This window comes from Pan troglodytes, chromosome 19 (genome assembly GCF_028858775.2).
Source record: "Pan troglodytes isolate AG18354 chromosome 19, NHGRI_mPanTro3-v2.0_pri, whole genome shotgun sequence".
Classification (NCBI taxonomy): Eukaryota; Metazoa; Chordata; class Mammalia; order Primates; family Hominidae; genus Pan; species Pan troglodytes.
This window is the reverse complement of record NC_072417.2, coordinates 61,960,180-61,987,822: the sequence shown is the minus strand read 5'-3', so window position 1 is coordinate 61,987,822 and position 27,643 is coordinate 61,960,180. Positions and strand designations below refer to the sequence as shown.

General features: G+C 49.4%; 1 protein-coding gene across 2 annotated transcripts; it reads right to left on the bottom strand.

Moving 5' to 3' along the window:
• Positions 1-12,646: 12,646 nt before the first annotated feature.
• CCDC42 (coiled-coil domain containing 42) lies at positions 12,647-27,630 on the bottom strand. Of its 2 annotated transcripts, XM_001166082.4 has the most exons (7): positions 27,230-27,630; positions 26,782-26,887; positions 26,329-26,433; positions 24,184-24,381; positions 18,109-18,330; positions 17,791-17,949; positions 12,647-12,924 (listed from the first exon to the last, which is right to left on the bottom strand). In XM_001166082.4, exons 1-7 carry the CDS (start codon positions 27,310-27,312, stop codon positions 12,847-12,849), a joined length of 951 nt encoding a protein of 316 aa, XP_001166082.1. In that variant the 5' UTR covers positions 27,313-27,630; the 3' UTR covers positions 12,647-12,846. The 2 variants fall into 2 exon arrangements, with proteins under 2 accessions (XP_001166082.1, XP_511851.2); XM_511851.5 differs by lacking the exon at positions 18,109-18,330.
• Positions 27,631-27,643: the final 13 nt, after the last annotated feature.

Genomic DNA, 27,643 nt, shown 5'->3' with positions numbered 1-27,643 from the left:
TTGGTCCATTTTGACAGGGTGCTGATTGGTGTATTTACAATCCCTGAGCTAGACACAAAAGTTCTCCACGGCCCCACTAGATTAGCTAGATACAGACTGCTGATTGGTGTATTTACAAATCCTGAGCTAGACACAGAGTGCCGATTGGTGCATTTACAAACCTTGAGCTAGATACAGAGTGCCGATTGGTGTATTCACAATCCCTTAACTAGACATAAAGATTCTCCAAGTCCTCACCAGATGAGCTAGATACAGAGTGCCGATTGGTGCATCCACAAACCCTGAGCTAGACACAGGGTGCTGATTGGCGTGTTTACAAACCTTGAGCTAGATACGGAGTGCTGATTGGTGTATTTACAATCCCTTAGCTAGACATAAAGGTTCTCCAAGTCCCCCCTAGACTCAGGAGCCCAGCTGGCTTCACCCAGTGGATCCCGCACTGGGGCCACAGGTGGAGCTGCCTCCCAGTCTGGTGCCGTGTGCCCGCACTCCTCAGCCCTTGGGCGGTGGATGGGACCGGGCGCCATGGAGCAGGGGGTGGCGCTTGTCAGGGAGGCTCAGGCTGCACAGGCGCCCACGGTGGTGGCGGGGAGGCTCAGGCATGGTGGGCTGCAGGTCCCGAGCCCTGCCCCGCTGGGAGGCAGCTAAGGCCCGTGAGAAATCGAGCACAGCGCGGTGGGCCGGCACTGCTGGGGGACCCGGCGCACCCTTCGCAGCTGCTTGCCCGGGTGCTAAGCTCCTCACTGCCCGGGGCCGGTGGGGCCGGCCGGCCACTCGGGGTGCGGGGCCCGCCAAGCCCACGCCCACCCGGAACTCTAGTTGGCAGGTGCGCAGCCCCAGTTCCCGCCCGCGCCTCTCCCTCCACACCTCCCCGCAAGCTGAGGGAGCCGTCTCCAGCCTTGGCCAGCCCAGAAAGGGGCTCCCACAGTGCATCAGTGGGCTGAAGGGCTCCTCAAGCACGGCCACAGTGGGCTCTGAGGCCGAGGAGGCGCCCAGAGTGAGCCAGGGCTGCGAGGGCTGCCAGCATGCTGTCACCTCTCAGCTGCATCTCTTGAAGAGCAAAAAAACTCTTGGTACGTGCTATACAGGATTTGTTATTGTAATTATTATTATTATCAATGTATTTAAATCCACAGATACCTCCCCTGGAGGATCTTCCTCTAACCCGCCTACAATCCTCTCTCTGTGATTAGGGGCCTGAGCAAAGCCTGAGAAGGGACGCGCAGGACAAATTTGCGGGGAAAGAGAGAAGATTGGGCAAAAATTTGGCATGAGAACAGCCTTTAACCTGTCCCTTCAATACATTTGCTGCCTCAGGAAGGAAGAGGCCACAAGGAGCTCCTGGTTTCTACTACAGCCTCCAGAGTCTCTAATTCCCTCCCCAAGGATGGTGTGGGCAGCATGGTTGGGGGGCATCCACTGTCTTCAGCGGCCCCACTCTGGAGCCTCCCACACCACACTGTGGGCACTGTGGACATTCAGTAAGTATGTGATGCTGATGATCTTGAAGGTTCTCAGAGGCTGGCTGATTCTTCCTGTCTGTGTATTCACACTTGGTGCTTTGTTGATTAGTTAAGGATCAAGGATCCCAATTTTTTTTTTTTTTTTTTTGGGAGATAGGGTCTCACTCTGTTGCCCAGGCTGGAGTGCAGTGACGTGATCTTGGCTCACTGTAACCTCCGCTTCCTGGGTTCCAGTGATTCTCCTGCCTCAGCCTCCCTAATAGCTGAGATTACAGGCGTGAGCCACCACACCTGGCTAATTTTTGTGTTTTTAGTAGAGATGGGGTTTCACCATTTTGGCCAGGCTGTTCTTGAACTCCTGACCTCAGGTGATCCACCTACCTCAGCCTCCCAAAATGCTGGGATTACAGCTGTGAGCCACTGTCTCTGGCCAAGGATCCCAATTTTGATGAGAGACTGGTATCATGAGTTCAACCAACCAGCAGGCTTCTGGTGAGCACAGTGAGCCAGAATGATGGCTTGTGGCTTCATTCAACCAGTAGAATCACAGCAATAAAAATACTTAATACATCTCCTATTCCAGGTTCTGTTCTAAATGATATACACACATATTAATTGAGTTAGTTCTCAAAGCAACCCTATGAACTATGAATCTGTCCATTTTACAGATGAGGAAATAGAGGCACAGACAGATTAAGAGACTCGCCCAAGGTCAGAGTTCAGAGTTTGATTCCAAGAGTATGTGTTTAAAACTGCTGTGCTAGATTGCCTCTTAAAAATTGTGCAATTCATCCTTAACATTTAAAGGTATCTAAACATGAGCAGGAGGTGGTACTTAAATAATAGAAATAATTGAGAGTAAGATTTAGGGACTAGAAAGTTCAGGTAACATAGAATGCTAAGCAGGAAGGAACCTGAGACATACCGGGGCCATAAATTTTCAAACTGGATTCTGAAGAGTCCTAGGATTCCTGTGGTATCTCTGGATCTGCTTGTCCAGGAGTGAGGGAAATCTTTGGACTCCACCACCCCAATTCAACCACAGCACCCACCAGGATCTGTTTCACAGGGTGTTCCTGTGCAGAAGTCACAAGCCCAAGTTTGGCTGGACCACAGCCTCAGATTGTCAGGGAAGTTTGGAAATGGCTTTGAAGTGGCTGAAAATATTACTGGGTTTCCTTTCCATGATATTGTCTCTAGAAAACCTTTCCGGGGTTGATTCTATAGGGATTTGTGTCTTTCTTTTTGTTTTTCTTTTTACCATTTTGCAACTCTGAACTCTGTTGACACAAGAGTTAACTTACGTAGCAAGTGATTTCTGCCCTGTAGAAGACAACATTTTTGTATCTATTAGCAAATTAGTTTCTACATTCCTGATTGTGCATATGTGTGTCTGTTCTGTGGATTCTTCTTTGAATGCAGTTTTATGTCATACTGGTTATCTCAACTAATGAGTGAGATAAAATCTTTTTTTCCTTTTTTTTTTCTTTTGAGACAGAGTCTTTCTTTGTCATCTAGGCTAGAGTGCAGTGGCGTGATCTCGGCTCACTGCAACCTCTGCCTCCTAGGTTCAAGCGATTCTCCTGCCTCAGCCTCCGCAGTAGCCAGGAATTACAGGCGTGTGTCCCCACGCCCAGCTAATTTTTTTATATTTTTAGTAGAGATGGGGTTTCACCACATTGACCAGCCTGGTCTCGAACTCCTGACTTCAGGTGATTGGCCTGCCTCGGCCTCCCAAAATGTTGGGATTACAAGCATGAGCCACCACGCCCGGTGAGTTAGATAAAATCTTTGTGACATCTCCATTTATGTTTATATGTATATGGCAGTCATAACTTTAAGAAACTTATCCTTTAACAAGATGGTCTTCCTGCATTGATTCTGGCCTCCTCCTATTCTTGCCCCCTATCCAGTCCATTCTCCGTGAAGCAGCTAGAGCCATCTTTGCCAAGAGCAAACCTGATCATACTCCTCCCCAGCTTAAAACTGATATGCAGTATAGCCTGCTGATAGTGCAGACCTCGCTTCTGCTAGGACAACTGGATGCCATCATCCTGAATCGGACACCTCACCTGACATCAAACAGCGGGACAGGGCCCAAGGCCCTTAGGTGCCCACAACACACTGATTGATCAGCCCAGATCTCACCAGCATCGCTCACTTGCCTTTCTAATTTGGGACAGAGAAAGTTTGTGAGTTTTATTTTGTCTTTTTTTTTCTCCAGATTTAAAGATCTATTCCCTTTCCTCTCCCCAAAACCTCATTCCCCAGAACCTAGATTCTGTGCCAAATTGGGTTTCCAAGCCTAGCAGTATAAAACAAAAAAACAAACAAACTCCTACCCGGAGCTCAATCTTTGGTCTCTTATTCTTTCTTTTTTTTTTTCCTTTAGTAAAATCTCAGTGCTGCCAGGAGCAGTGGCTTCTGCCTATAATCCTAGCATTTTGGGAGGCTGAGGTGGGTCTTGGTGCAAGGTGGAATCACTTGAGGCCAGGAGTTCGAGATCACCCTGGCCAACATGGTGAAACCGTCTGTACTTTAAAAATACAGAAAATTAGCTGGGTGTGGTGCATGTGCCCGTGATCTCAGCTAGTAAGGAGGCTGAGGTGGGAGGATCACCTGAGCTTGGGAAGTTGAGGCTGCACTGAGCTGTGATCCCGCCACTGCACTCCAGCCTGGGTGACAAGAGTGAGTGAGACTCTGTCAAAAAAAAAAAAAAAGAAAAGAAAAGAAAAGAAAAAATCCTCAGTGCTCTCCAGTCCCCTTAGAATAAAAGCCAAAATCCTGGAAAAGGCTTCCCTGAAAGGTCTCACATGATCTAGCCCCTGCTTGCCTCTGTTCTCACCCTCACCCTCTTCATTCCAGCTACCCTGACCTTTGGCCCACCCTTTCCAGACCCAGCCTCTTCCCATTTTGTGTTAGGACACTGTGACACCCTCTCTTTCTCCTCCTCCTTGCCATTGTCTGGCGGAAACAAAACAAAACAAAAATAACATGTATTCATTTTCAAGTCTCTTGCTAAACCTTACCTTGCTGCCTCAAAAAGACCTGGTTGGTTCCCCACCTCCTTCCCTCATAGGATCCCCTAGCACCAGAACTTCCTAACAGCCAGTGCAGTGATGATTATTTAATGATTTAGCTATTTATATCTAGGGGTGGAATGTCTCTCTTTCCCAAGAGGCCAAAAGCTCCAAGAGGCAGGACTCAGATCAGTTGTTTACTACTTTGTCCCTTCTGCTTTGCTTGGTGCTTGCATATAGGAGGCACTCGATACAACCATTTTTTTTTTTTTTTTTGAGACAGAGTCTTGCTCTGTCACCCAGGCTGGAGTGCAATGGCACAATTTCGGCTCACTGCAAGCTCCGCCTACCAGGTTCACGCCATTCTCCTGCCTCAGCCTCTGGAGAAGCTGGGACTACAGGCGCCCGCCACCACGCCTGGCTAATTTTTTTTTTTTTTTTGTATTTTTAGTAGAGACAGGGTTTCACCGTGTTAGCCAGGATGGTCTCGATCTCCTGACCTCGTGATCCACCCGCCTCGGCCTCCCAAAGTGCTGGGATTACAGGCGTGAAGCACCGTGCCCGGCTGCCAGGCTGATCTTCCTTTGTACTACTTTGCCATTAATCCCTGAAATAGAAATGCTCCTGATGTATCTCAAAATCCAAACAGTCTGGCAGTTCCTCAAAAGGTTAAACATAGAATAACCATAGGACCAATCGATTCCACTCCTAGGTGTTTACACAAGAGAAATGAAAACCTATGTTCACACAAAAACTTGTATAAGAATGTTCATAGCAGCTTTATTCACCAAAAGCAGAAAGCAGAAACTACACAAATGTCCATCCACTGATTATTGGATCAACAAAATATGGTACCATATATCCATACAATGGAATAGTATTCAGCCCTAAAAAGAAGTGATATACTGATACATGTTGTATCACGCATGGACCTCGAAAACATTATGCTAAGTGAAAACATGCTAAGCCAAACATAAAAGATCATAGATTGTATGACCCCGTTCATGTGAAATATCTAGAACAGGCAAAGGCATAGAAATAGAAGGTAGATGAATGGGGCTGGGGGGTTGGGAGGAAATGAGATTAACTATTGGGTCTACTAACGGAGCTTTTTAGGGGGTGATGAAAATGTTCTAAAAATGTGTTGAGAGTTGAACAATTCTGTAAATATGCTAAAAACCGTGGACTGTACACTTTGAATGAATTATACAATATGCAAATTATATATCAATAAAGCTGTTAATTATTATTGTTATTGTTTTTTTGAGACAGAGTTTCGCACTGTTGCCCAGGCTGGAGTGCAGTGGCATGATCTCGGCTCACTGCAACCTCCACCTCCCAGGTTCAAGCGATTCTCCTGCCTCAGCCTCCCAAGTAGCTGGGGCTACAGGCGCTTGCCACCACACCCGGCTAATTTTTTGTATTTTTAGTAGAGACAGGGTTTCACCGTGTTAGCCAGGATGGTCTCGATCTCCTGACCTCGTGATCCGCCCGCCTCGGCCTCCCAAAGTGCTGGGATTACAGGCATGAGCCACCGCTCCCGGCCTGTTAATTATTTTAAAAAGCAGTAATTTCTAACCTTATTGGGTTAAGATTTCTGGGAGAATTGGAAAGCTGTAGAGTTTCTCTTGATCCACCTCCATCCTCACCCGCCTCAGCCATGAAAAATCCACATATGCTTATATATAAAAGTTTCATAAAAAATTAGGTGATTCCCAGTCTGAAGCCCATTTATTGACTCCCTAGACATCTATAATCCCCATAGAAACCTGTGTTGATAAAACTATCACTAGTAACTGTTAGCTCAGGTGCACATCTGAAAGAATTTTTTTTTTTTTTTTGAGACAGGGTCTTGCTCTGTTACCCACGCTGGAGTGCAGTGGTGTGATCACAGCTCACTGCAGCCTCAACCTCCCAGGATCAAGCGATCCTTTTGAGTGGGTGGGACTACACGCAAGAGCCACAGTGCCCTGCTAATTTTTAAATAGTTTTTGTAAAGACAGGGTCTTGCTATGTTGCCCAGGCTAGTCTTGAACTCCTGGGTTCAAGCCATCGACCCACCTTGGCCTCTAGAACTGCTGGGATTACAGGCAGGAGCCACCATGCCCAGCCTAAAATACTTTTTTTCCCCATCCTTGTCATAGTCACTGTTCGCTCCCTCCTCTTCTTTCTTCAGAAGCTGTTTTGACATCCTTTCTCCATCAGTGTGGTAGGAAGAGTTTTAAGACAGTTCCCATGACCTTCGCCTTCCGGTATTGGGGCAAAAGGAGGAGATTATCTGGGTGAGTCTAATTTAATTGCAGGAGCCCTCTGAAAGCAGATAATTTCTCTAGCTGGTATTGGAAGAGAGTCAGATTCAAAGCCTGACAGGGACTCCACATGCTGTTGCTGGCTTTGAAGATGGAAGAGGCCGTGCAATGAGGAATGCAGTTGGCCTCTAAGAGCAGAGGGGCCCCTGGCTGACAGCCAACAAGGAAATGAGGACCTTAGCTCTAGAGCTTCAGGAATTGGATTATGTCAGCAACCTGAAGGAGCTTGGAAGTGGATTCCTCCCCTGAGCCTCCAGGTGACGGCCCAGCCATTGCACAACACGGTTGCAGCCTCATGACACCCTGAGCAGAGCCAAGCCAGCCCATGCGGACTCTGAGCTGCTACCGTGAGGTAACATGTGAGTGTGGGTTCAGGACCCCCAGTTTGCAGTAATTTGTTATGCAGACTAGAAAACTAACACAATCAGCCTCGCATCGCTGTGCAGCTGGCTGTCTTTCTGTTGGATGTTTCTAGAGCCACCTCTTTTCCTCATAAGATTCCTAAAATGGTTATTTGTCCCCCCCTCTACCCCGAGGGTGACATCATACTCCGGTTGCCTCCGAGCCTGGCTCATCATTCCGCACTCCATGGCCTACACTGGGAGCCTCTTCCTGGTGTTTCAAAGGTGAAAACTAAGGGGAACCTCAGGCCATTGCAGGTGAGGAAGCTGCACTGGGCTGGTGTCACAGCTCTCAGCGGCTCTGATCTCCCAAGAGAAGAAGTTTGGCCTGAGACAGGGGTCTCGTGGGACTCCGCTTGGCCTCAGCACCCTGCTATGCACATGGAAGGCTTCCAGTAAACATTGCTGGGACCGAAAGTCCAGGAGCATAGGAGCTCACTCAGATGCCCAAGTGATCAACCCTAAGATGGCTTGAAAGGAGAAGCACAAGGTTCTAGAGCCCTTCCAGCTGACTGAAAGCCTTGTCCGTAATATGTGGGACCCTGGCCTGGAAGCTAGGGAAAGGGCTTTGAGGGTAAAACCTTGTGAGGAGGGGGGCTGATCCCAAGGGCTAGTAGCTGATCTCACAGAAGCAGAGGCTCTCCAGCTACTCCAGGGAGACCGAGATCACCTGGAAGGGTGCTCAAAGCTTGGTTTTAATCCCATCTTTAGCAGCAGTTTGGAGGTTGTGTATATGGCAAGGCGTTGTGACAGACATGCAGCTGTCTGCCCACCTGCCTGCTTGCAGGCTCAGCTCTTAGTCCCCCAAACCCCTCCAACCCCCTCTTCTGTCCTTCCCCTACTCCCACCCATCAGGAAGAGCTCACGGGTTTGGAGGGGAACCGAGTACTCTACACTGAGAGTGAGCTCCTGAAGGGCTTCCTTCCTCTTCCCTCCCTTTATCCATAAAACACCCAGAGCCCTACTTCCTGCCTTTGCTGATGAGAACCATTCATTTCTGGAACAAATCAGTTATTTCTGCTCTCGTGAGTTAGTGTCTTTTCTTGCTGGGAAAAACTCCAGTTAGGCCCTTACCTTCATCTTCTTGTTCTTGGAGCGTGATCTCATGCATCTGAGAGTTGGAATCCCTCTTGACCGGGTTGTCTTGGCTTCTTTATGTGGCTATAGGGCCCCGGGTAGCCATGCAGAAGGCCTGAGATGGGGCTGGGGTGGGGTAGGGAAGGAGCGAGGGCCTGTCTGTGACTGCCATTACCCTCCCGATGGGGAGACCCCGTCACTCCGGCGCCTGGGAATCCCTGCGCCATTTGGATTTATTCTCCCTGTGTCTGTGGGCTTGAGTAGGTTTGCGGATTTGTGGCTTCTCTTGTACTCAAGAAATCTGCCTAGACCCACGGAATTTCTTCTGCCCCAGGGCTGGACCACCCTTTTTAAGCATGAAATATGCAACAATATCAGAGTGAGTTATACACATACATAATATGCACATACTAGTTATACATCTGCAGTATCAGGGTGAGTGTATGCACGCTTAACAGCATGCACATGCAGAGTTACACACAGGCAATATCAGCGTAAGTTATACACATGTGTAAACACGTGTGTCTCAGGATAAGCTTATGTGTGATCACAGGAGTTCTGAGTGTGACCCTGAGGAGTCCCTGTTTCAGTTAAGCCCTGGAAACTTGGTGGCGCAGGGTGGTGAAGCCGAGGAGGGAGCGCAGAGGAAGGAGGCAGAGGGAGTGCCTTCAGCTTCTCACACAGGGCCTTGGGTGGTGCTGTAGGGGTGGTGCTGAGGGGGCCTTGCACACTCCAAGAGGAAGTGTGTTCAGGCCGAACAGCCTGGGCTTCTCAAACACCACCTTACAGAGACAGCAGAAGACGGGGCTGTGGGGGGAAGTGTGTATATTGGGGAGTTGGGGGAACTGCCTGTTCTGCGCCTTCTCCCACCTCCCAGGACCCAGACCAGGAGGCTGAACGTGGAGAAGTTATTTCAGCAGCATATCCTTCACCCACGGCCGTTTCTGGAGATCCCCAACCCCTCCATGCCCCTCTGAGCACCCCCTTAGCACTTGCTGTCCTGGGTGTGTGAGGTGACCTCTGCCCTCCATCCGCTAGAGACGCCTGTTTGGCCAGGGCCAGCCGGCAGGACTGCAGCCTCCAGCATCCGTTCCTCGCTTCTGAAGGCAGATTTGCCTTGGTTTCGTCACCTGTGAAATGGAGATGATGATAGCGTGGAGGCTTCGGGATAAGTCAGCGTGCCTAGGCAGAATTGTATTCTCAGAATTCCCTTTCTTGGGTGTGTCCTGTTAGTGTGGGTCACAGAGAGCTTCCCGTAGGGGATTTGGGGGCGGACTCACTCTGATATTGTTGCATTTTTCAGGCTTAAAGAGGGGCCCAGCCCTGGGGCAGAAGAAATTCTGTGGGTCTAGGCAGATTTCTTGAGTACAAGAGAAGCCACAAATCCACAAACTTACTCAATGCCTGCTGACTGGCGGCATTGGTGTGCGGCGGTGGCCAGGCCTGCATCTGCCCGCCCTCCCCTGGAACCTCCTTCAGTCTCCTGCCCCTGGGCCAGGCGTATGTGTTCATTTCCAGGACGAAGGATCCTGGCTTTGGCAGGACGCCCACACCACCAATTTCAGAAGCAACATGAACTGACGTGGGTTTCTGTCTGCCTGTCTGTCCTCGGGTCTCCAGCCTGTGCTATGGATTCTGACTTGTCCTTGATCTGCCCCACTTTACCTCCATGCTTCCTTCCCAACCATCTCCCCTGCGAACTTCAAGCCCCAGCATCAGATGGGAAGACAGCTGCTTTTTTTTTTTTTTTTGAGACAGTCTCGCTCTGTCGCCCAGGCTGGAGTGCAGTGGCGCAATCTCGGCTCACTGCAAGCTCCGCCTCCCGGGTTCACGCCATTCTCCTGCCTCAGCCTCCCGAGTAGCTGGGACTACAGGTGCCCGCTACCACGCCCGGCTAATTTTTTTGTATTTTTAGTAGAGACGGGGTTTCACCGTGTTAGCCAGGATGGTCTCGATCTCCTGACCTCGTGATCCGCCCGCCTCGGCCTCCCAAAGTGCTGGGATTACAGGCGTGAGCCACCGCGCCCGGCCAACAGCTGCTTTATAGACACTGCTTACCCAGTGCCCACGACTGCCTACAGTCAAATCCCTGAAACAAAGCCCTTCACATATACCAGAAGAATCTCTCTCTACCATCTATCTATCTATGTATTTATCTACCTGTGTATCTATCTATGTATCTATGTATCTATCTATTATCTATCTCTACTATCTATTGTCTATCTCCTATCTATCTACCATGTATCTTCTATTTACTATTTATCATCTATCTGTTGATCTATTGATCTGTATCTATCATCTATCTACTATGTATTGTCTATCTCCTATCTGTCTACATATTATCTATCTTCTATTTGCTATTTATCTATCATCTAATTTATCATCTATCTTCTATATCTATGTATCTATCATCTATCTGCTATTATCTCTTATCTTATCTACCTAACATCTATCTTCTATTTACTATTTATCCCATCCATCCATCTATCCATCCATCCACCCATCCACCCACCCACCCACCTATCTATCTATCTATCTATCTATCTATCTATCTATCTATCTATCTATCATCCATCTATCTATCTATCAATCTACTTACTTCTCTTGCTAAACGCTGACCCAGGTAGACCCGTATTGCTTCTTGAGGTAGGAAATGAGTGGAGCCTAGGTGCTTGAAAGTGTTTGGTCACTGCAGGGCAGTGGTTCTTCAACTTGAGCACGCATCAGAATCATGTGGAGGGCTTCTTAAAACCCAGAGTGCTGGGTCCCACCCCTGGAGTTTCTGATTCTCAGGTCTGGAGTGGGGCCTGAGAATTTAACTGGTAAAGTTGCCAGGTGAGGCTGACGCTGCTGGTCCGGGGACCACGCCTGAGAATGACTGCTGTAAGGTGTTGTATGTGAAGGTGAGGGGTTACTGCGGCCACGCAGCGATCCTGGCAGGGCAGCTGCAGCAGTGCCTTCCCTGAGACAACAGGAATCCGGGCAGTCTGAGGGCCCTCTAGGATCACAGGGCCAGGGAGGAGACACGGAGCCCTGTTAAGTCTGCTCCTCAGCCTGCTTTTGGGACAAAAGCACAGGGCCTCTGCTTTCTGGGAGGCAGACTGACGAGGGGGAGAGACCAGGCTCAGGAAGAGCAGACCCAGGGGTGAATCCTGACCCTGTCGTCCTGTAGCCAGGGTTCCCAGGCAGCATCCTGCTCTGTGAGTCAGGATAATGATGCCTCACTGGGTTTTCAAAAGGCGGATACAAATGAAGTCCCTGTTGAATACATGTTACTTCCCCACGGCTCTCTGACTTGGCTTTTGCTATTGATTTAAAAATGTGCAATTGAGTTTTTGAACCTAAGTTTGAGATTTTACATTGACCTCGATTGAGTTGAGTTTGGCTGGTTTTAATCCATCATCCCAGCCTGCTGAGGTGCTCCTGAGCCTTGAGCTTGTCATTTGGCACATTAGTGATCCCTCCCTAGTTACTGGTGGCCTGCCCAGTAACTAGGGCAGTGACTAGGGCTGTTCCTTCCTTAGCGTTGCTGACACTGGCTTGCATGTTTTAGCGCACACAGTGGGGCAGGGGAGCAGAGCTTGCTCCTGAAGTCAGGGAAGAGTGCTCGACTCAGCACTTTTGCAGCTCTGACCTGGGAAGCTGCCTTCGTAGTTTTAAGTGGGTCTTTGCACCCAAATTAGAAACACCTCATGCCTGTAATGCAAGCACTTTGGGAGGCCAAGGTGGGTGGATCACCTGAGGTCAGGAGTTCGAGACCAGGCTGACCAACATGGTGAAACCTTGTCTCTACTAAAAATACAAAATTAGCCCGGCATGGTGGCGGGCACCTGTAATCCCAGTTACTCGGGAGGCTGAGGCAGGAGAATCGCTTAAACCCAGGAGGCAGGGGTTGCAGTGAGTCGAGATCGCGCCTTGCACTTCAGCCTGGGCAACAAGAGCAAAACTCCATCTCAAAAATAAAATAAAATAAAATAAATAAAAATAAAATAAAATAAATAAAAATAAAATAAAATAAAATATAAAATATAAAATAAAGTATAAAATAAAATATAAAATATAAAATAAAATATAAAATATAAAATATGAAAAAAAATAAAATAAAAAATAAAAAAATAAAATAAAATAATATAAAATATAAAATAAAATATAAAAGTTTGAAGTGGTGGATGAGAGAAGAGTCCTCTGTACTGACCCTACTGGTTTGTTGCCCACCTGAACACTGACTGTGTGTGAGCCCAAAGGTGAGGGGACACCAGACCTAAGATGTGGTTTCTAGTTCCCAGGCAGCCTAGGTGACCAGCTTTGAGAGTGAGTGCTTGTTGGGGGGGTCCCCCGTCGCTGCACTCTTCCCCATGAATAAACTACCAAAGGGCTAGAGAGAACTTGAGAACAAACTTCTTATAACATTCACTGTTTTCAGGGATAGAGTGAGGCCCACGGGGGAAAATAAGCAGGTGTCCCTCAGCAGGAAGGCACAGCGGGCATCGGTCCTGAGCTGGACTGACTGGACCGCAGGCTCACGACTTCTTCTCACGATCTCTGTCTCAGGATGTTCTGGAACAAGGCTGCCTCCTTAAATCCGGACTCGCTGTTGTTCCTTCTTTTTCACCTCTGCCCAGATGTCCGACCGGTCTTGGATAAATTGCTGGATCTAGAAAGGCAAGGAGCCCAGTGTTAACTCCGCCCCCCAGAGGCCTCCCCTGTCCCAAGATGGAGCATCCCAGACATTCACTTGTAAAGAATTCATCATTGCTTTCCTGTGACTGACTTCTTTTTAAATTTTTATTTATTTATTTTTTTGATACAAGAGTCTTGCTCTGTCACCCAGGGTGGAGTGCAGTGGCACGATCTAGGCTCACTGCAACCTCCGCTCCCTGGGTTTAAGCGATTCTCGTGTCTCAGCCTCCTGAGTGGCTGGGATTACAGGTACTTGTGACCATGCCCGGCTAATTTTTGTGTTTTTAGTAGAGATGGGGTTTCACCATTTTGGCCAGGCTGCTCTTGAGCTCTGACCTCAAGTGATCCACCCGCCTCGGCCTCCCAAAAGGCTGGGATTACAGGCATGAGACACTGCACCCAACCATGACTGACTTCTTGAGGAGGCCACTTTCTCTCATTTGACAATGTTTTGAGGTGAAATTGAGTGTCGGGTGTAGCCGATGAGAAGCAACAAAACAGGGATGGAGTTGGGAACTCCTGAAGGCAGACCCTGGTGTTGTATGAAGTCCAGGCTGAGAGTCAAGCAGGAGGGATAAGAAAGAAAGGGTCACAAGCAGGCTGGTGGATGAAAAGGATTTAGCAGGCAGGGTTCCGTCAGCGTGGGCAGATCGCCTTCCACAACTTCACCGCCCTCAAGGTGGTTGTGCATTCGAAACCCAGAGCTGATGCTCATCATGATAACCTTGAGTCATGAAAAGGAATGTAAATTCTGTTCACCGCCTTCTGTTTTGTAAAGAGCACGCAGTCAGCATGACACAGAAGTCATGCTCCAGAAGTCAGATGACCTAGCTGGGCCCCCGTCGCAGGTCTGGGGCAATCACTCCATATTTCTGGGACTCAATTTCTTCATCTTTAATAAGGAGAGAGGGAGAAAAGATTGGCCCAGACAGCCTCTAAGATATCAGTTCTAATGCAAACCAAAACCACAGTGAGATACCATCTCACACCAGAATGGCTACTATTAAAAAGTCAAAAAGTTACAGATGCTGCTGAGGTTGTGGAGAAAAGGGAACATTCATACACCGTTGGTGAAAGTGCAAATTAGTTCAACCATTGTGGAAGGCAGTATGGTGATTCCTCAAAGAATTAAAATAGAACTACCATTCAACCCAGCAGTCCTATTACTTGTTATATACCCAAAGGAATATAAGTCGTTCTATCATAAACACACATGCATGGGGATGTTTACTGAAGCACTATCCACAATAGCAAAGAGAATCAACCTAAATGCCCATCAATGGTAGACTGGATAAAGAAAACGTGGTACTTATACACCACGGAATACTATGTAGCCATAAAAAAGAATGAGATCACGTCCTTTGCAGGAACATGGATGGAGGTGGAGGTCACTATCCTTAGCAAACTAACACAGGAACAGAAAACCAAATACTGAGTGTTCTCACTTATTAGTGGGAGCTAAATGATGAGAACACGTGGACACAAAGAGGGGAACAACACATACTGGGATCTGCTTGAGGGTGGAGAGTGGGAGGAGGGAGAGGATCAGAAAAAATGACTATTGGATACTCGGCTTAATACCTGAGTGATGAAATAACCTGTACAACGAACCCTTGTGACATGAGTTTACCTATATAACAAACCTGCTCGGCCGGACGCGGTAGCTCACTCCTGTAATCCCAGCACTTTGGGAGGCCAAGGCGGGCGGATCACGAGGTCAGGAGATAGAGACCATCCTGACTAACACAGTGAAACCCCATCTCTACTAAAAATACAGAAAATTAAGGCCGGGTGCGGTGGCTCAAGCCTGTAATCCCAGCACTTTGGGAGGCCGAGGCGGGCGGATCACAAGGTCAGGAGATCGAGACCACCCTGGCTAACACGGTGAAACCCCGTCTCTACTAAAAATACAAAAATTAGCCGGGCGTAGTGGCGGGCGCCTGTAGTCCCAGCTACTCGGGAGGCTGAGGCAGGAGAATGGCGTGAACCTGGGAGGCGGAGCTTGCAGTGAGCCGAGATCACACCACTGCACTCCAGCCTGGGCGACAGAGTGAGACTCCGTCTCAAAAAAAAAAAAACCTGCTCGTGTACTCCTGAACCTAAAATTAAAAAAATAAAAAAAGGATTTCAGTTCTAAAACTTCTCCTTTTCAAGGCTGTCTCTGGAGATGGAACTACACAGACTTTGTCCAAAGCTCTCAACAACTGTCAGCTGCTGATACTGTTACCATTACCAATATCATTCCCATTTTGCAAATGAGAAAACAGAGAGTCAATGAATTAAAGCAGCTTTCCCAAGATGACAGAGAAGATAGGTCAGCGTTTCCTGAGCTATGTTCTCATAATAAGTGGTCACATGCCCCAAAGGAGTACTGTGGTCAAGTCAGTTTTAGAAACGCTGTCTGCTGGGAGCATCTCAGGGCATGGAACTATAGCAAAGACTCCAAGTCCTGTTGGTTTTTTTAATCTCATCTTCGTTTAATTTAGAGTTTCTAAATGTATTAGTCTATGGAGTCCTTTTATTCCCCCTAGGAAACAATAGCTCAGGATTCAGTCTGGAAAGTGCTTGTTCAGATAGTTTGGCTTTTCTTCAGGGATAATGCCAAACCTTCCATGACACACTCGAAGGAATTCAAATTGACTTGGCCTTCTGCAGAATCGCTTTTCCTAAGCTGTCCTGTGTACCACGTTCCTTGTTCTGTATAAGCAGCTGCCTTACAAAGCCAGTGCCTGCATTGGTTGCAGGGATGCTGTTGAGAACATTATTCATAGAGTGTCAGTGAAGCCTCATCGAGAAATTTCAGTGAGAACTAAGTGCTGGGAAAAGGCACATTGTCTCGGAGGAAACCTTATTTTTTCTTATTCTAGTATAAGAGCTACAGGTGGCTTTTCATTCAGGTTACCAGCAAGCTCAGAAACAATTACTGCCCCTGTCTAAGACCCTTAAGAACCAAAGGCAGTCTGTATTTCTCTCCATCCTTGACCTCTGATTTCAACTTGTACTTTCCCAGGTCCTTAAGTTTAAATCTGTAGGCGACTCGGTCATGTGTATTTCCGTGAGTAGGTTCATCTCCTACGGGAATGAAGTGAGATATTTTCAAATAACTTTTGGGCAATCTGAAGTTCTCCTGTAGAGGTGAATCCAAGTTGAGAGGGATTCAGAAACTCAAAATTTGGAGTGGATGGACTAGAAGCCATGGTCTCAGCAGGAGATGTGCCTGTGGGAGTGAGCTGCTGGAGGGCAGCATCTCCCAGTGAATCTTGAGATGGAGTCTTGCTCTTGTTGCCCAGGCTGGAGTGCAATGGCACGATCTTGGCTCACTGCAACCTCCGCCTCCCAGGTTCAAACGATTCTCCCGCCTCAGCCTCCCGAGTAGCTGGGATTACAGGTGCCTGCCACCATGCCCGGCTAATTTTTGCATTTTTAGTAGAGATGGGGTTTCACCATGTTGGCCAGGCTGGTCTCAAACTCCTGACCTCATGATCCACCCGCCTCAGCCTCCAAAAGTGCTGGGATTACAGGTGTGAGCCACTGTGCTGGGCCCTCCCACTGCATCTTTCTTTACACCAGCTAAGGGCAAGGGCCTGAGGACCTCCGGGAGGCTGAGGGGAGGGGGCCCGAGGATTTCTGGAGTCTCTGAGACCCTATTGTGGGTCACAGGGGTTTTTGAGGCCAAAACTCTTTTTACGATAATATTAAAATGTTATTTGCCTTTTTTTTCGCTCTTATTCTCTCATGAGCACACAGTGGCATTTCCCAGAGAGGAGTTTCCATGACATATGCTGTCACAACAGAATGAACGCAGGAGTGGACATGAGCACCGGCCTGTCCTCTGTTAAACTAGACATTAAAGGGATCTGCAAGTGTGTCAAACAATGCCACTCTTCTCACAAAACAGTTTTGAAACTTTTTTCCATAAAAAATGCTATTTCTCTTAACATACTTTTTATCATTATTTAAAAATGAACGAATTAAACAAATATTTTAAAATTTTCTGTTTTAATTTCTATTGTGGCAATTATAGATACAACCATATAAAGAAAAACTCTCTGGGAATCCTCAATAAACTCTAGGAGTGTAAAGGCGAAATGTTGAGAATTGCTACTTCCAGAACACACTTGCTTACAAACGCCCTCCTTTGGGCTATAAAATAATTCTGTTCAAACAGGCTTTAAAATGTAGGCTAATTATTTGTTTTAGGGAACTCCTTTTTCCTAGCTGTGTATATTTCATGAATTTCACTTTTGTTTTTTTTTTGGAAAAGTAGGGAAAGTGCCTCTAAGTCAATTGCTGTTTTGTTTGTTTGTTTGAGGCTGGCCTGGAACTCCCAACCTCAGGTGATCCACCCACCTAGGCCTCCCAAAGTGCTGGGATTACAGGCATGAGCCACCGTGCCTGGCCCCAATTTCTCTTTTTAACGAAGTGTGGGCCTCAAGCTCAAGCCTTCAGCAAGCCACAGTATCTCACTAGAATTTAATCAGGCTGTTTTGCACAACTAACGGATTCAGTAGTGGGTCCCTGCTACTGCTCTGTAGACTGGGGCTAAAAGGGTTTTGGTGCTAATGCAATGGTTCTCAAAGTATGGAACCCGAACCAGCAGCGTCACTTGGGAACTTGCTGAAAATGTAAATTCATGAGTTCTCATCTCAGATCCACTGAGTCAGAGACTCTGCGGGTGGGGCCCAGTAATACTCCTCACCCTCCCAGGTGATCCTGATGTTGTTAAATTTTGAGAGTCCCTGCTCTGCTTCTCTGTCAGGTTCATTCTTCCACCCAACCAACTGGCAACCTCCTCGGCCCAGCCGACCCCACAGGCCCAGTGCCTGTCCCCTCCTCCTACCATGTCCAGCTGCTTGTGGGTGTCCTCCAGTGCCACCTCAGTCACCTCCTTCAGGTGCTTGCTCACGATCTGGAAGAGGTTCAGCGTGGCCATCTTAATGGTGCCAAGCAGGAGGGTCTTCTTGGCTGCGGTGTTCTGGATGTGCGCCCAGCGAGATTCCTGGAGAGTGGATGAGGACGGGGCATGAGCACAGCATGTGGTGTGTGTGTGTGTTTGTGTGTATGTGTGTGTGTGTTTGTGTGTATGTGTGTGTGTGTATGCTCAGGGCCCGCACTCACCCAGTGCCTGGGAGCCCCCGGCCCGCCCCGGGCCCCTCACCCAGAAGATGACATTGCTGCGGGCGCGGTCGAAGCGCATCTGCAGCCTTGCCAGCTCATTGTTTTGCTGCAGGATCTCATCATCCTTTTCCTCCATGTAGCGCGCCAGCCGGGCCTTGGCGCGCTCAATCTTCTCCTGGCCTTCCTGCGCAGACTGCATGAGGTCGTGGCGCATGCTCACCAGCGTCTTGTAGCGTGCAATCACCTCATGGATCTCCTCGAACTGTGGTCAGGGGCTCAGGTCAATGCACAGCCAGCCCCTGGGGCCTGAGGGAGCCACCCAGTCCTGCCAATGCCTGGATGCCTGGACACCTGGACACCTGGGCAGGCAGGCCCTTGGCCAGGGTCACGGCCAGAGGCTGTGAGGGACACTGGGGTCCCGCTGCCTGCTTCTCCTGGGTTTGTACGGGCCACGGTCCATTTGTTGGGCAGGGGGATGCACAATTGGGCTAGGGATTTTCGACTTTAACTGCATGTGAGAATCACCTGTAGGGGCTTTAAAAAGGACACCTGCCAGTCTCCACCCCCAGAGATTCAGATGAATAAACAAGTCTTCTGTGGTCTCTGGCATCTGAATTTTGCCAAAGGTCCCCTGGTGGCTCTAGGCACAGCCAGGGTTGATAATTGCTGATGGAAGGCATTTTGCAATGTCTCCCAAGGCAAGAATTTCCTATTCAACAAGATTGTACCAGGAACCACTTACAAGCCAGGAGCTATGCTAAATGCTAGGGAAATAGCAGGAGTTAGGAAAACCAGACTCTGCTCTTAGGAAGCTTACAGCTTGGGGGGTGGCATGGAGGGAGGACAGACAGACAAGTAAACAGTCAGTTACAACAGCAAGATAAGCCCTATCTATGACTGGGGGATGGAGGGGACTCTGGGAAAGCCTTCATGTTGGTGATCTCCGGTATTTGTTCATTTGCTGAGGGAGAAGCAGGGCTAGAGAGGGTGCTGGTGGGGCAGGTGGCCTGCCAGACTCAGCTCACCTCCCCCAGCCTGGTCCAGAACCATGCCACTCTGGCCCTAGCCCTCAGGTCCCACTCAGTGGAACAGAAGCCATGAAACCCACGCTCTTTAGAAGGCAGCATGAACACCAGTTCTGTGATACCAAGTTGCCTTCCTAGGGGCTTATCAAAGCATGCCTTTCAGCCGCCCAGGGGAAACTTCCCGAGCACCTTCTCCATCTCATGACATCTCCAGTGATGGATGCATGTCCTGGGAACTGCCCTGCTGGCCTTTCCCCAAATATGCCTCTTTGGGGAAGGGCCACCCAACCCAGCAAGGAAAGAGGTAGGAACAGCCAGAAAAGGTTTCATGGGAGAACGTGTGGCTGAAATGAGATGAGAGGCATATAAATAGAAGATAGCTAGCAAAAGCAGGTGTAGGGAGGTGAGGCAGTGCTACAGGTGAAGGAGACAGCCTGGGCAAAGATGAATGGAATAGGGGGTTGTATGTTCAGGATGCTGAAGGTAGCCTGAGTTCAAGATGGGGAGGGAGAGATTGAGAAGAAGAAGAAAGGAAGAAGAAAGCAGAAGAAGAAAGAAAGAGGGAAGGAAGAAGGAAGAAGAAGAAAGAGAGGGAGGGAGGGAGAAAGGAAGGAAAAGAAAAAAAGAAAAAGGGAGGGAGGGAGGAAGGAAGGGAAAGAAAAAAGAAAAAAAGAAAAAGGAAAGAAAAAGAAAAAAAGAAAAGCAAGCAAGCAAGCAAGCGAGCTCAGTAAACCTTGGGAAGGAGTGTGGACTTTATCCATTGAAGGATTTTAAGAAACAGAGAGACAATTCACGTGTGCATTTCTGAAAGTTCATCTGGCACACAGTGCAACAGTGTACCACAGTTCAAATAAATGGACCACATCAGAGCCACTAGGAACACACCTCTAAACTTAATGCTGATGTCAAAAGGATTTAGGTGCCAAATCGAAGAGCCTCCCACTGCCCAAAGATGAGATGATTTGAACATTAGTAAGAATAAGTGCAAAGGATTAAAACATATCAAATATGTTAAAAATCCATCAGTTCACAATGATACTAGAAACATTACAGGTCAGTGCTAGAGAACAAATTCATTATTCTGAAAACTAAATAAAGCATTTAACAAACTTTCTCTGCGAGACCCACATAGTAATCAAATGGTGGATGAAGGAAAGGATCTCTTTATGAAGTCCTTTTCTTTATGGTAGTATTCTAGCAAATAAATGAGGAAGGGTTGCTAGTGAGTGTCTTCCCCCGACCAGTGAGGAAACCAATATTCTGACTTCTATCAATAAAGATTAATTTTACCTGTTTTTAAACACATCAATGGAATCATACGATATAACCTCTTTTGTGTCTGGCTTAAGAAGCATACCAACTAAGGGCAGTGTGAGGACCTTATATGGACTCTCATTGGAACAAACCAACTGTACAAAAAGCATCCGTGCAATAATTTGTCTTAAAAGACAGGGTCTCACTCTATTGTTCAGGCTGGACTACAGTGGCATAAACACAGCTCACTGCAGCCCTGACCTCCTGGGCTCACGCAGTCCTCCTGCCTCAGCCTCCCAAGTAGATGGGACCACATGTGTGTGCCACCATTCCTGACTGATTTTTATTTTTTAATTTTTTGCAGATTTGAGGGGGGGGGTCTCACTTTGTTGCCCAGGCTGGTCTTGAACTCCTGGGCTCAAGTGATCCTCCCACCTCAGCCTCCCAAAGCACTGAGATTACAGGCATGAGCCACCACGCTTGACCCATTTTGTGCAATAAATGATACTGATATTTGATGTTAAGGAATTACTATCAATTGTATAGTAGGTGTGACAATGGTGTAGTTATTTTAAAAAGAGCTCTCATCTCTTAGAGATACATACTGCAGAGAGACACAAATGGATGAAAATATATTGTTTGCTTCAAAATGGCAGAGGTGGGAAAGTGTGGGGGATGTGACTATGAATTAATCATTATTAGAATCAGGTAATGAGCAACAGGTGTTCAATAGACTATTGTCTTTACTTTTGTGTATGCTTAAAAAATTCCGTGTAAAAAGTTACAAAACATTAAATGTGACAAAATAATAAGAAACATGATTTGAGATTTTTTTTTTTTTTTTTTTTGAGACGGAGTCTAGCTCTGTCACCCAGGCTGGAGTGCAATGGCATGATCTTGGCTCACTGCAACCTCTGCCTCCCGGGTTCAAGCAATTCTCCTGCCTCAGCCTCCGGAGTAGCTGGGATTACAGGCACCCGCCATCACGCCCAGCTAATTTTTGTATTTTTAGTAGAGACAGGGTTTCACCGTGTTGGCCAGGCTGGTCTCGAACTCCTGACCTCGTGATCTGCCCACCTCGGCCTCCCCAAAGTGCTGGGATTACAAGCGTGAGCCACCGCACCTGGCTATTTGCGAATTTTTGAAAGCAGAATACTCAAATAAAAAGTTACAAAACGTTAAATGTTACAAAATGTTACAAAATAATAAAAAGCATGACTTGAGAATTTTTAAAAGCAGGATACTCGTGATGTCTGAGGACAGGTGAAGAAACATAAGATTTGGAAGGACACAAAGGAGTTCATTTACTGGATTTCAATTATCGGTAGTGTTTGATTTAAGACAAAAGAACTGGGGGCAGATGGGGAAAATACGAAGATTTAGCAAAGCTGTGTGATGAGTACTTGGTTGCTGTTATGTGTGTCTCTGTACTTTCCAGTATTCTTAAAGTATTTTGAACAAAATAAAGAAGAAAAAAGAGAAAGAGAGGGGGGCTGGGGGAATGCTGAACAGGCTGGCCAGGAACGACGCCAGAGTTGAACTCCAGACGAGGTACCACTGGTGGCCTGGATGAGGAAGGGGCAGGGGCTGGATTCCAGAAATACTTCCAAGGCAGAACAGACCAGATCTGCTGATTGATAGCTGTGGCACTGAGCAGGAGGGAGGAGCCAAGGAGGCCTGAGTTCTGGCGGGGCTGTGAGTGGGTGGTCCTGCCTTTCACCAGCACAGGTCGTGCCAGCGGCAGGGCTGTCCTGGGGGTGGCAGGAAGCAGATGAGATGAGTGTGCATGGGATGAATTAAATGTGGGGGTCTCAAGCTTAGGAGGGAGAGACAGGCCAATTTCCTCCATTCTAAGATATATATTTTCCCAACTCTGAATTCAAGACACATCTTACAATTTTTTTTTTGGTTTGTTTGTTTTTGAGACGGAGTTTCGCTCTTGTCGCCCAGGCTGGAGTGCAATGGTGCAACCTCGGCTCACTGCAACCTCCGCCTCCTGGGTTCAAGCAATTCTCCTGCCTCAGCCTTCCGAGTAGCTGGGATTACAGGTGCTTGCTATCACGGCCGGCTAATTTTTGTATTTTTAGTAGAGACGGGGTTTCACCATGTTGGCCACACTGGTGTTGAACTCCTGACCTCAGGTGATCCACCTACCTCGGCCTCCCAAAGTGCTGGGATTACAGGCGTGAGCCACCGTACCTGGCCACATCTTGTAATTCATCTGCAGTTTTAATCTGGTAGTCCCTCCTTACTTCCTGCCCCCCCAACAAACCCCAACCATGAAATGAACCACTGACCTTATAGTACGTAGCACCTTTGAGTGGAGGAAATAATGCAGAGGTGGGACTCACGCATGAGTAAATTAGGTTAGTGGTTTGATATGGAAATTGTGGGACCTTTAAACAGTTGTGCATCCTGTCGCCCCTTCCCTCAGAGGACATGGATCCACACCCCTGGAGGAGGTGCCTCCATCTGCCCTAGTGAGGGGATCTTCTGGCTGTTGGTCACATGGGGGAGGAGATAATGTGACATGGGTGGCATCCATGGGAGGCCCTGGACATTGCTAAGAAGAAAAGTGGAGGATCGCTCACGCCTGTAATTCCAGCACTTTGGGAGCCCAAGGCAGGCGGATCACGAGGTCAGGAGTTCGAGACCAGCCTGACCAACATGGTGAAACCCCATCTCTACTAAAAATACAAAAATTAGCTGGGCGTGATGGCGGGTGCCTATAATCCCAGCTACTCGGGAGGCTGAGGCGGGAGAATCACTTGAAAACCGGAAGGTGGAGGTTGCAGTGAGCCGAGATCAAGCCACTGCACTCCAGGCTGGGCAACAAAAGTGAAACTCCGTCTCAAAAACAAAACAAAAAAAAAAGTGGAGGATCTGAGACAGAGAACCTGGACCCACCACACAAGAAGGAGCTGGGAAGAGGCGCCCCCGCCGGAGGAGCCTGAGAAGGAGGGGTCAGAGGTAGGAGAGAGACGGAGGTGCCACTGAGTTGAGGGCAGAGGGGGGTTTCCGGGAGGGGCATCGGCAGTGTCAGACGCTGCCCCCAAGAGGCGCGGTGGAACCAAGAAGTTCCCTGGGCTCCGGCTACAGGGACTGCAGGGAGAGCCCTCATCAATGGCACTGTGGGGCCCACTGAGGAGTGCCTAAAAGCAAAGGCTCTCCCCACTGACGAGCTGCGAGACTCTGAACAGGTGACTTAACCTCTCGGAGCCTCCATTTCCTTCTCTGTAAAAGGCTGATCAGCTTGGGTTCACCCTGGGGCTCACCAGCGAACTGAATGAAGTTACCCGTGTGAAGCACCAACCCCGGAGCCCAGCACATACAAAGCACCCCAGTTCTGCAGGAGGTTGGGTGTTTTTCCAACTCCTCTCCCTTCCTCTCCCCAATTTACTCTCCAGTAAACAGAAGACACTGAGAGGAGGGGATGCAGGGATAGAGGGAGGCCACGTGCTGACACACACCCACACACACACCCCTTTAGACAGACACAGCCATGGACACACGTGCAGACATAGACACGCAACTCATGCAAGATACATACACAGTTGTGACTCACACAGACACACAAAGACACACCACTAGGCCCCACCCCTTGAGAAACTCATCCAGCCTCACCAGAGGCTTCTTTTAGCTGCTCCCCAGTGCCCCCCGGGGCTGGGTGCATCTCCTCGGAGCAGGGTGCCCATCCTGCAGAGCTCCTGGGGCCCAGAGGGTCCACAGTCCCCAGCCAGCTGAGCCTGAACTCCACCCCATGGCCCCAGGCCCCGGGGAAGAGAGGTGGGGCTGAGGAAGGTGCCAGGGCCGGCCCCCCTGCTCCTTGGACTCACCTCGGAGTTCTCCACCACCTTCTCTAGGTACTTGTTGAAGATGGAGTAGTCCTTCAGCTTGGCGCTCAGCCGCTGGTGCTCCAGCCGCAGCGCCACCATCTCCTGCTTGTGCTTGGTCAGCTCCTGCATGTGCTGGCACTTGAGTTCTCGCTCCTTGTTGGCTTTCTTCATGGCGCGGATCCGTTTCTGGTCGTTCTCCTGGGGCCCGGGGAGGTGGCACTGGTCAGGAAGCCTCGCCCAGCCCTCCCGGGGCCCAGGCCTTCCTGGGGCTGGTGGTGCCCTCAGACCCCTCTGTCTGCACAAACCATCCTGGCAACAGGCAGAGATTGCTGGGCCACCCATGGGGCAGAAGAGGGGTGAAGGAAAAGGCTCTCCAGGGGTATTTGAAGCTGGCTGAAGAGATTTCTGTGGACTGAGGTGGGGGCTCAGGGGTCTGTTGAGGACAGAGGTTTAATCCAAAATCAAGAGGTGGCCCTGGGGCTGGAGGGGCAGACAGGAAATGGTTCTTTCCTGTGGGACTTGGTCTCTGGACTTCAGAGAGTGGACTGGGGAAGACCTACATTGCACTGGGCTCACAGTCTGGAAGAACTCAACCCCCCGAGAAGACTGAGAAAGTCCAGAAGTGGGAGCAAGAATCCTCCTGACAAAGCTTCTGTGGTTTCTGTTCTTAGTGGTGGCCATTTTCCATGGAGCAGAAGGACCACTCCCGGACCAGAGCTGGGAGGCGAGAATTTTCTCCCGATTCAGTACTCGGTGCTTCCATTTTCCCAGCTGTGGAGATGGGAGGCAGGAGCCCCTCTCCCTTTCACAAGCTGGGGCAACAGGGCTGGAGCTCCAGGAAGATGAGAGAGGAGATGCGCCTGGTGCCATAGGGCCTGGGGGGTAAGGCCACTGGGACAGCATGCTCCTAGGAGCTCAGACTGGCATCCCGCTGAGGGAGGAGATGGAACAGGCAGTTCAATGCCCAGAGGACAGAACGAGGCTCAGTTACCGCAATCAGTCCAATCCTGCCTCTTCCTTCTGCAGAGCCCTCCCCTAAGATTAGGGGCAAGCCCACCCCTCGCCCTGTGTGGCTCCTTTCTCCCTTCAGGGGCTCCTGTGATTCCACATGGACAGGCGTATGTGGTGGTGGCACTTGGAGGCCACTGAGGAAGGTGCATGCAGGATCTGTATGCTGCCCCGTAAGCCCAGGACAGGACTGAGGGGGTCTAAACCAGTGACTTTCAAATCCACCTGGTCATCAGAACTGCCTGGGGAACTTTTTAAAAAATATACAAGCCTGGGCCCGACCTCAGACGTGCTGAAATCAACAAGGGAAGCCCCTGGGGTCTGTATTTGTAGCAAACTCTCTGGGAATTGAAGCTACCGACCCTCTGAGAGCCATTTGGAGAATGCCTCACACCCAAATCTCTTCTGCCCCAACCACTCCATAAGTGTTTCTCTGGCTGCTAAGAAGAACTGGACCTCTGGAGAATGTGCCCAGTCCAAGGACTTCCTGTCCCACACGGCTTAGGCACAGAGCAGGAAGGAAGGTGCTTAAGAGCGGGGCTTCTTTGTGGCCGGCGGCAGTCATTACCCACTCCCGAAGCTGGACCAGGCCCTTCAGGGCTGCGTAAGTGCTACCTGGAGTGGGTCTGGATAAATCTGGATTTTTAAGACGATTAAAGTGCTCCACTAAAGACTGAAGTGAGAGAGGATGTCTTGGAATGGACTCTGGTGCCTGGTCCTTCAACCATCCCCTGCCTGGACCTTCAGTGCAAGGACAAGCATGGAGGGGTGGGGTGGCTGGAGGGACTCAAACTGTCTCATTCATCACTGTATTTCCCAAGTGTTTAGTCCTAACTGTAGCACCCTCATTCATTCATCCATGCATTCATTTACTGGATAAACTGTATGTCCTAGGTACTGGAAAAGAAATAGGAAACAGCCATCTAGAGGGAGCAGAGACTGATAGGTAAATGGAAAATTACAGAGACAGGTGGGGGACATAAAGGACGCCTAGAGACATGCCAGGCAACGTTGGAGCACTAAGGATGCTTTTAACTCAGGGCGAGGAGTCAGCAGAAGCAAGGAGGAGGAGTGCAGTTTGCCCACCTGCGGACTATGGATCCCCTGGCCACTGCGGCCGCCCACACCCCTTCAAACCTGGATGAACTGCTCAGACTTCTGGATGTGAGCCTTCAGTTGGGCTTCCTTAACGCCCAGTTCCTCCCAGCGCAGGTTCAGGGTTTCCATTCTGCGCTGAAACATCTTTGGGGTGGGGGTGGGAGAGCAGAGAGGTCAGGAGGGCTCCTGACATGAGTACCAAGGAAGACCCCAGCATCCCTGCCCCAGAGGCTCCATCCCCAGGCCCAAGAGGGTCCATAGGAGCCTCCCACTTTCCACCCCATGCCTGGCCCAGAGCAGAGCATCCCTGGACAGTGGTACCCCCAAGACCCAGATCCTTTCTGTTCTCCCCAAAGAGACCAGATCACCATAGAGGACTCCTGGCTCTAGCCACCCCACTCAGACAATGGAGGGCTGTCCACAGGCTCTCCCGGAGCCCCAGCCCACCCCCTTCCTTTCCTGCCCCTCTGCACTCCATCCCTGAGTCCCCACCTTCTTCTTCTGCACCATAGTTTGATGCATGATTTCTGTCTCCTTTTTCTTCTCCAGTAGCCAGATGGATGGGGACTCCGACGCCCCCTCAACATTGGGGAGTTTCCTGTCCAAGATGTGAACGCGAGAGGGCTGTGTGTTCTGACATGGGGTAGGCTGGGGCTGGGAGTAACCCGTGGAGACAGATACCCATGGGGAAGCAGAGGGGCCTCTCTCCCTTTCCGAGGGAAAGGACTGCTGTGTTGAGAAGCATAGAGGGCCATGCAGGAGTGAGCAGGGGGAGGGTGACGGGGTGGAGACCAGCGTGATGGGGTGGACTGGTGCCAAGGTTATTTGGGGCACTGGGTTACAGGAGAGGAGGGGACAGACGGTTGGAAGATGAGGTATGGGGTGGGTGTGAGTGGTCCCAGGCACAGAGGGGTGGGCAAGCCAGGCCTCAGACACTCACTGGAGCATCTGCAGCAGCCGCTCCCCATACTGCAGCCGGAAGTACTCGGCCAGGTCTTCCTCTTCCATGATGCCCAGACTCATGGTGGCAGTGACCTCACGGCCCAGGCAGCTGACTCTTCACAGTGAAATTGTGGGTAGCAGAGCCACAGGTGGCTCAGGGGTGGTGGCTGTGCTCTTGTTTCTCCCTTCGGCCTTCAGGGTCCCACAGATGATGGAGTTTGAGACTCCACAGAAGGTGGCTGGAGACAGGTTGGGCGGCTCAGGACGATGTGCTGGGGCAGTTATGGGAAATGTGGTTACCTAGCAACAGGCTGCCTGGTTCTGTGGCCGGCACGTGGAGTCCAGGCACTGCCCTCTGCCCCCTGCCCCCTGCCCCCATTGGTCCTCCCCTTGCTGGGGTCCTGCTCTCTGC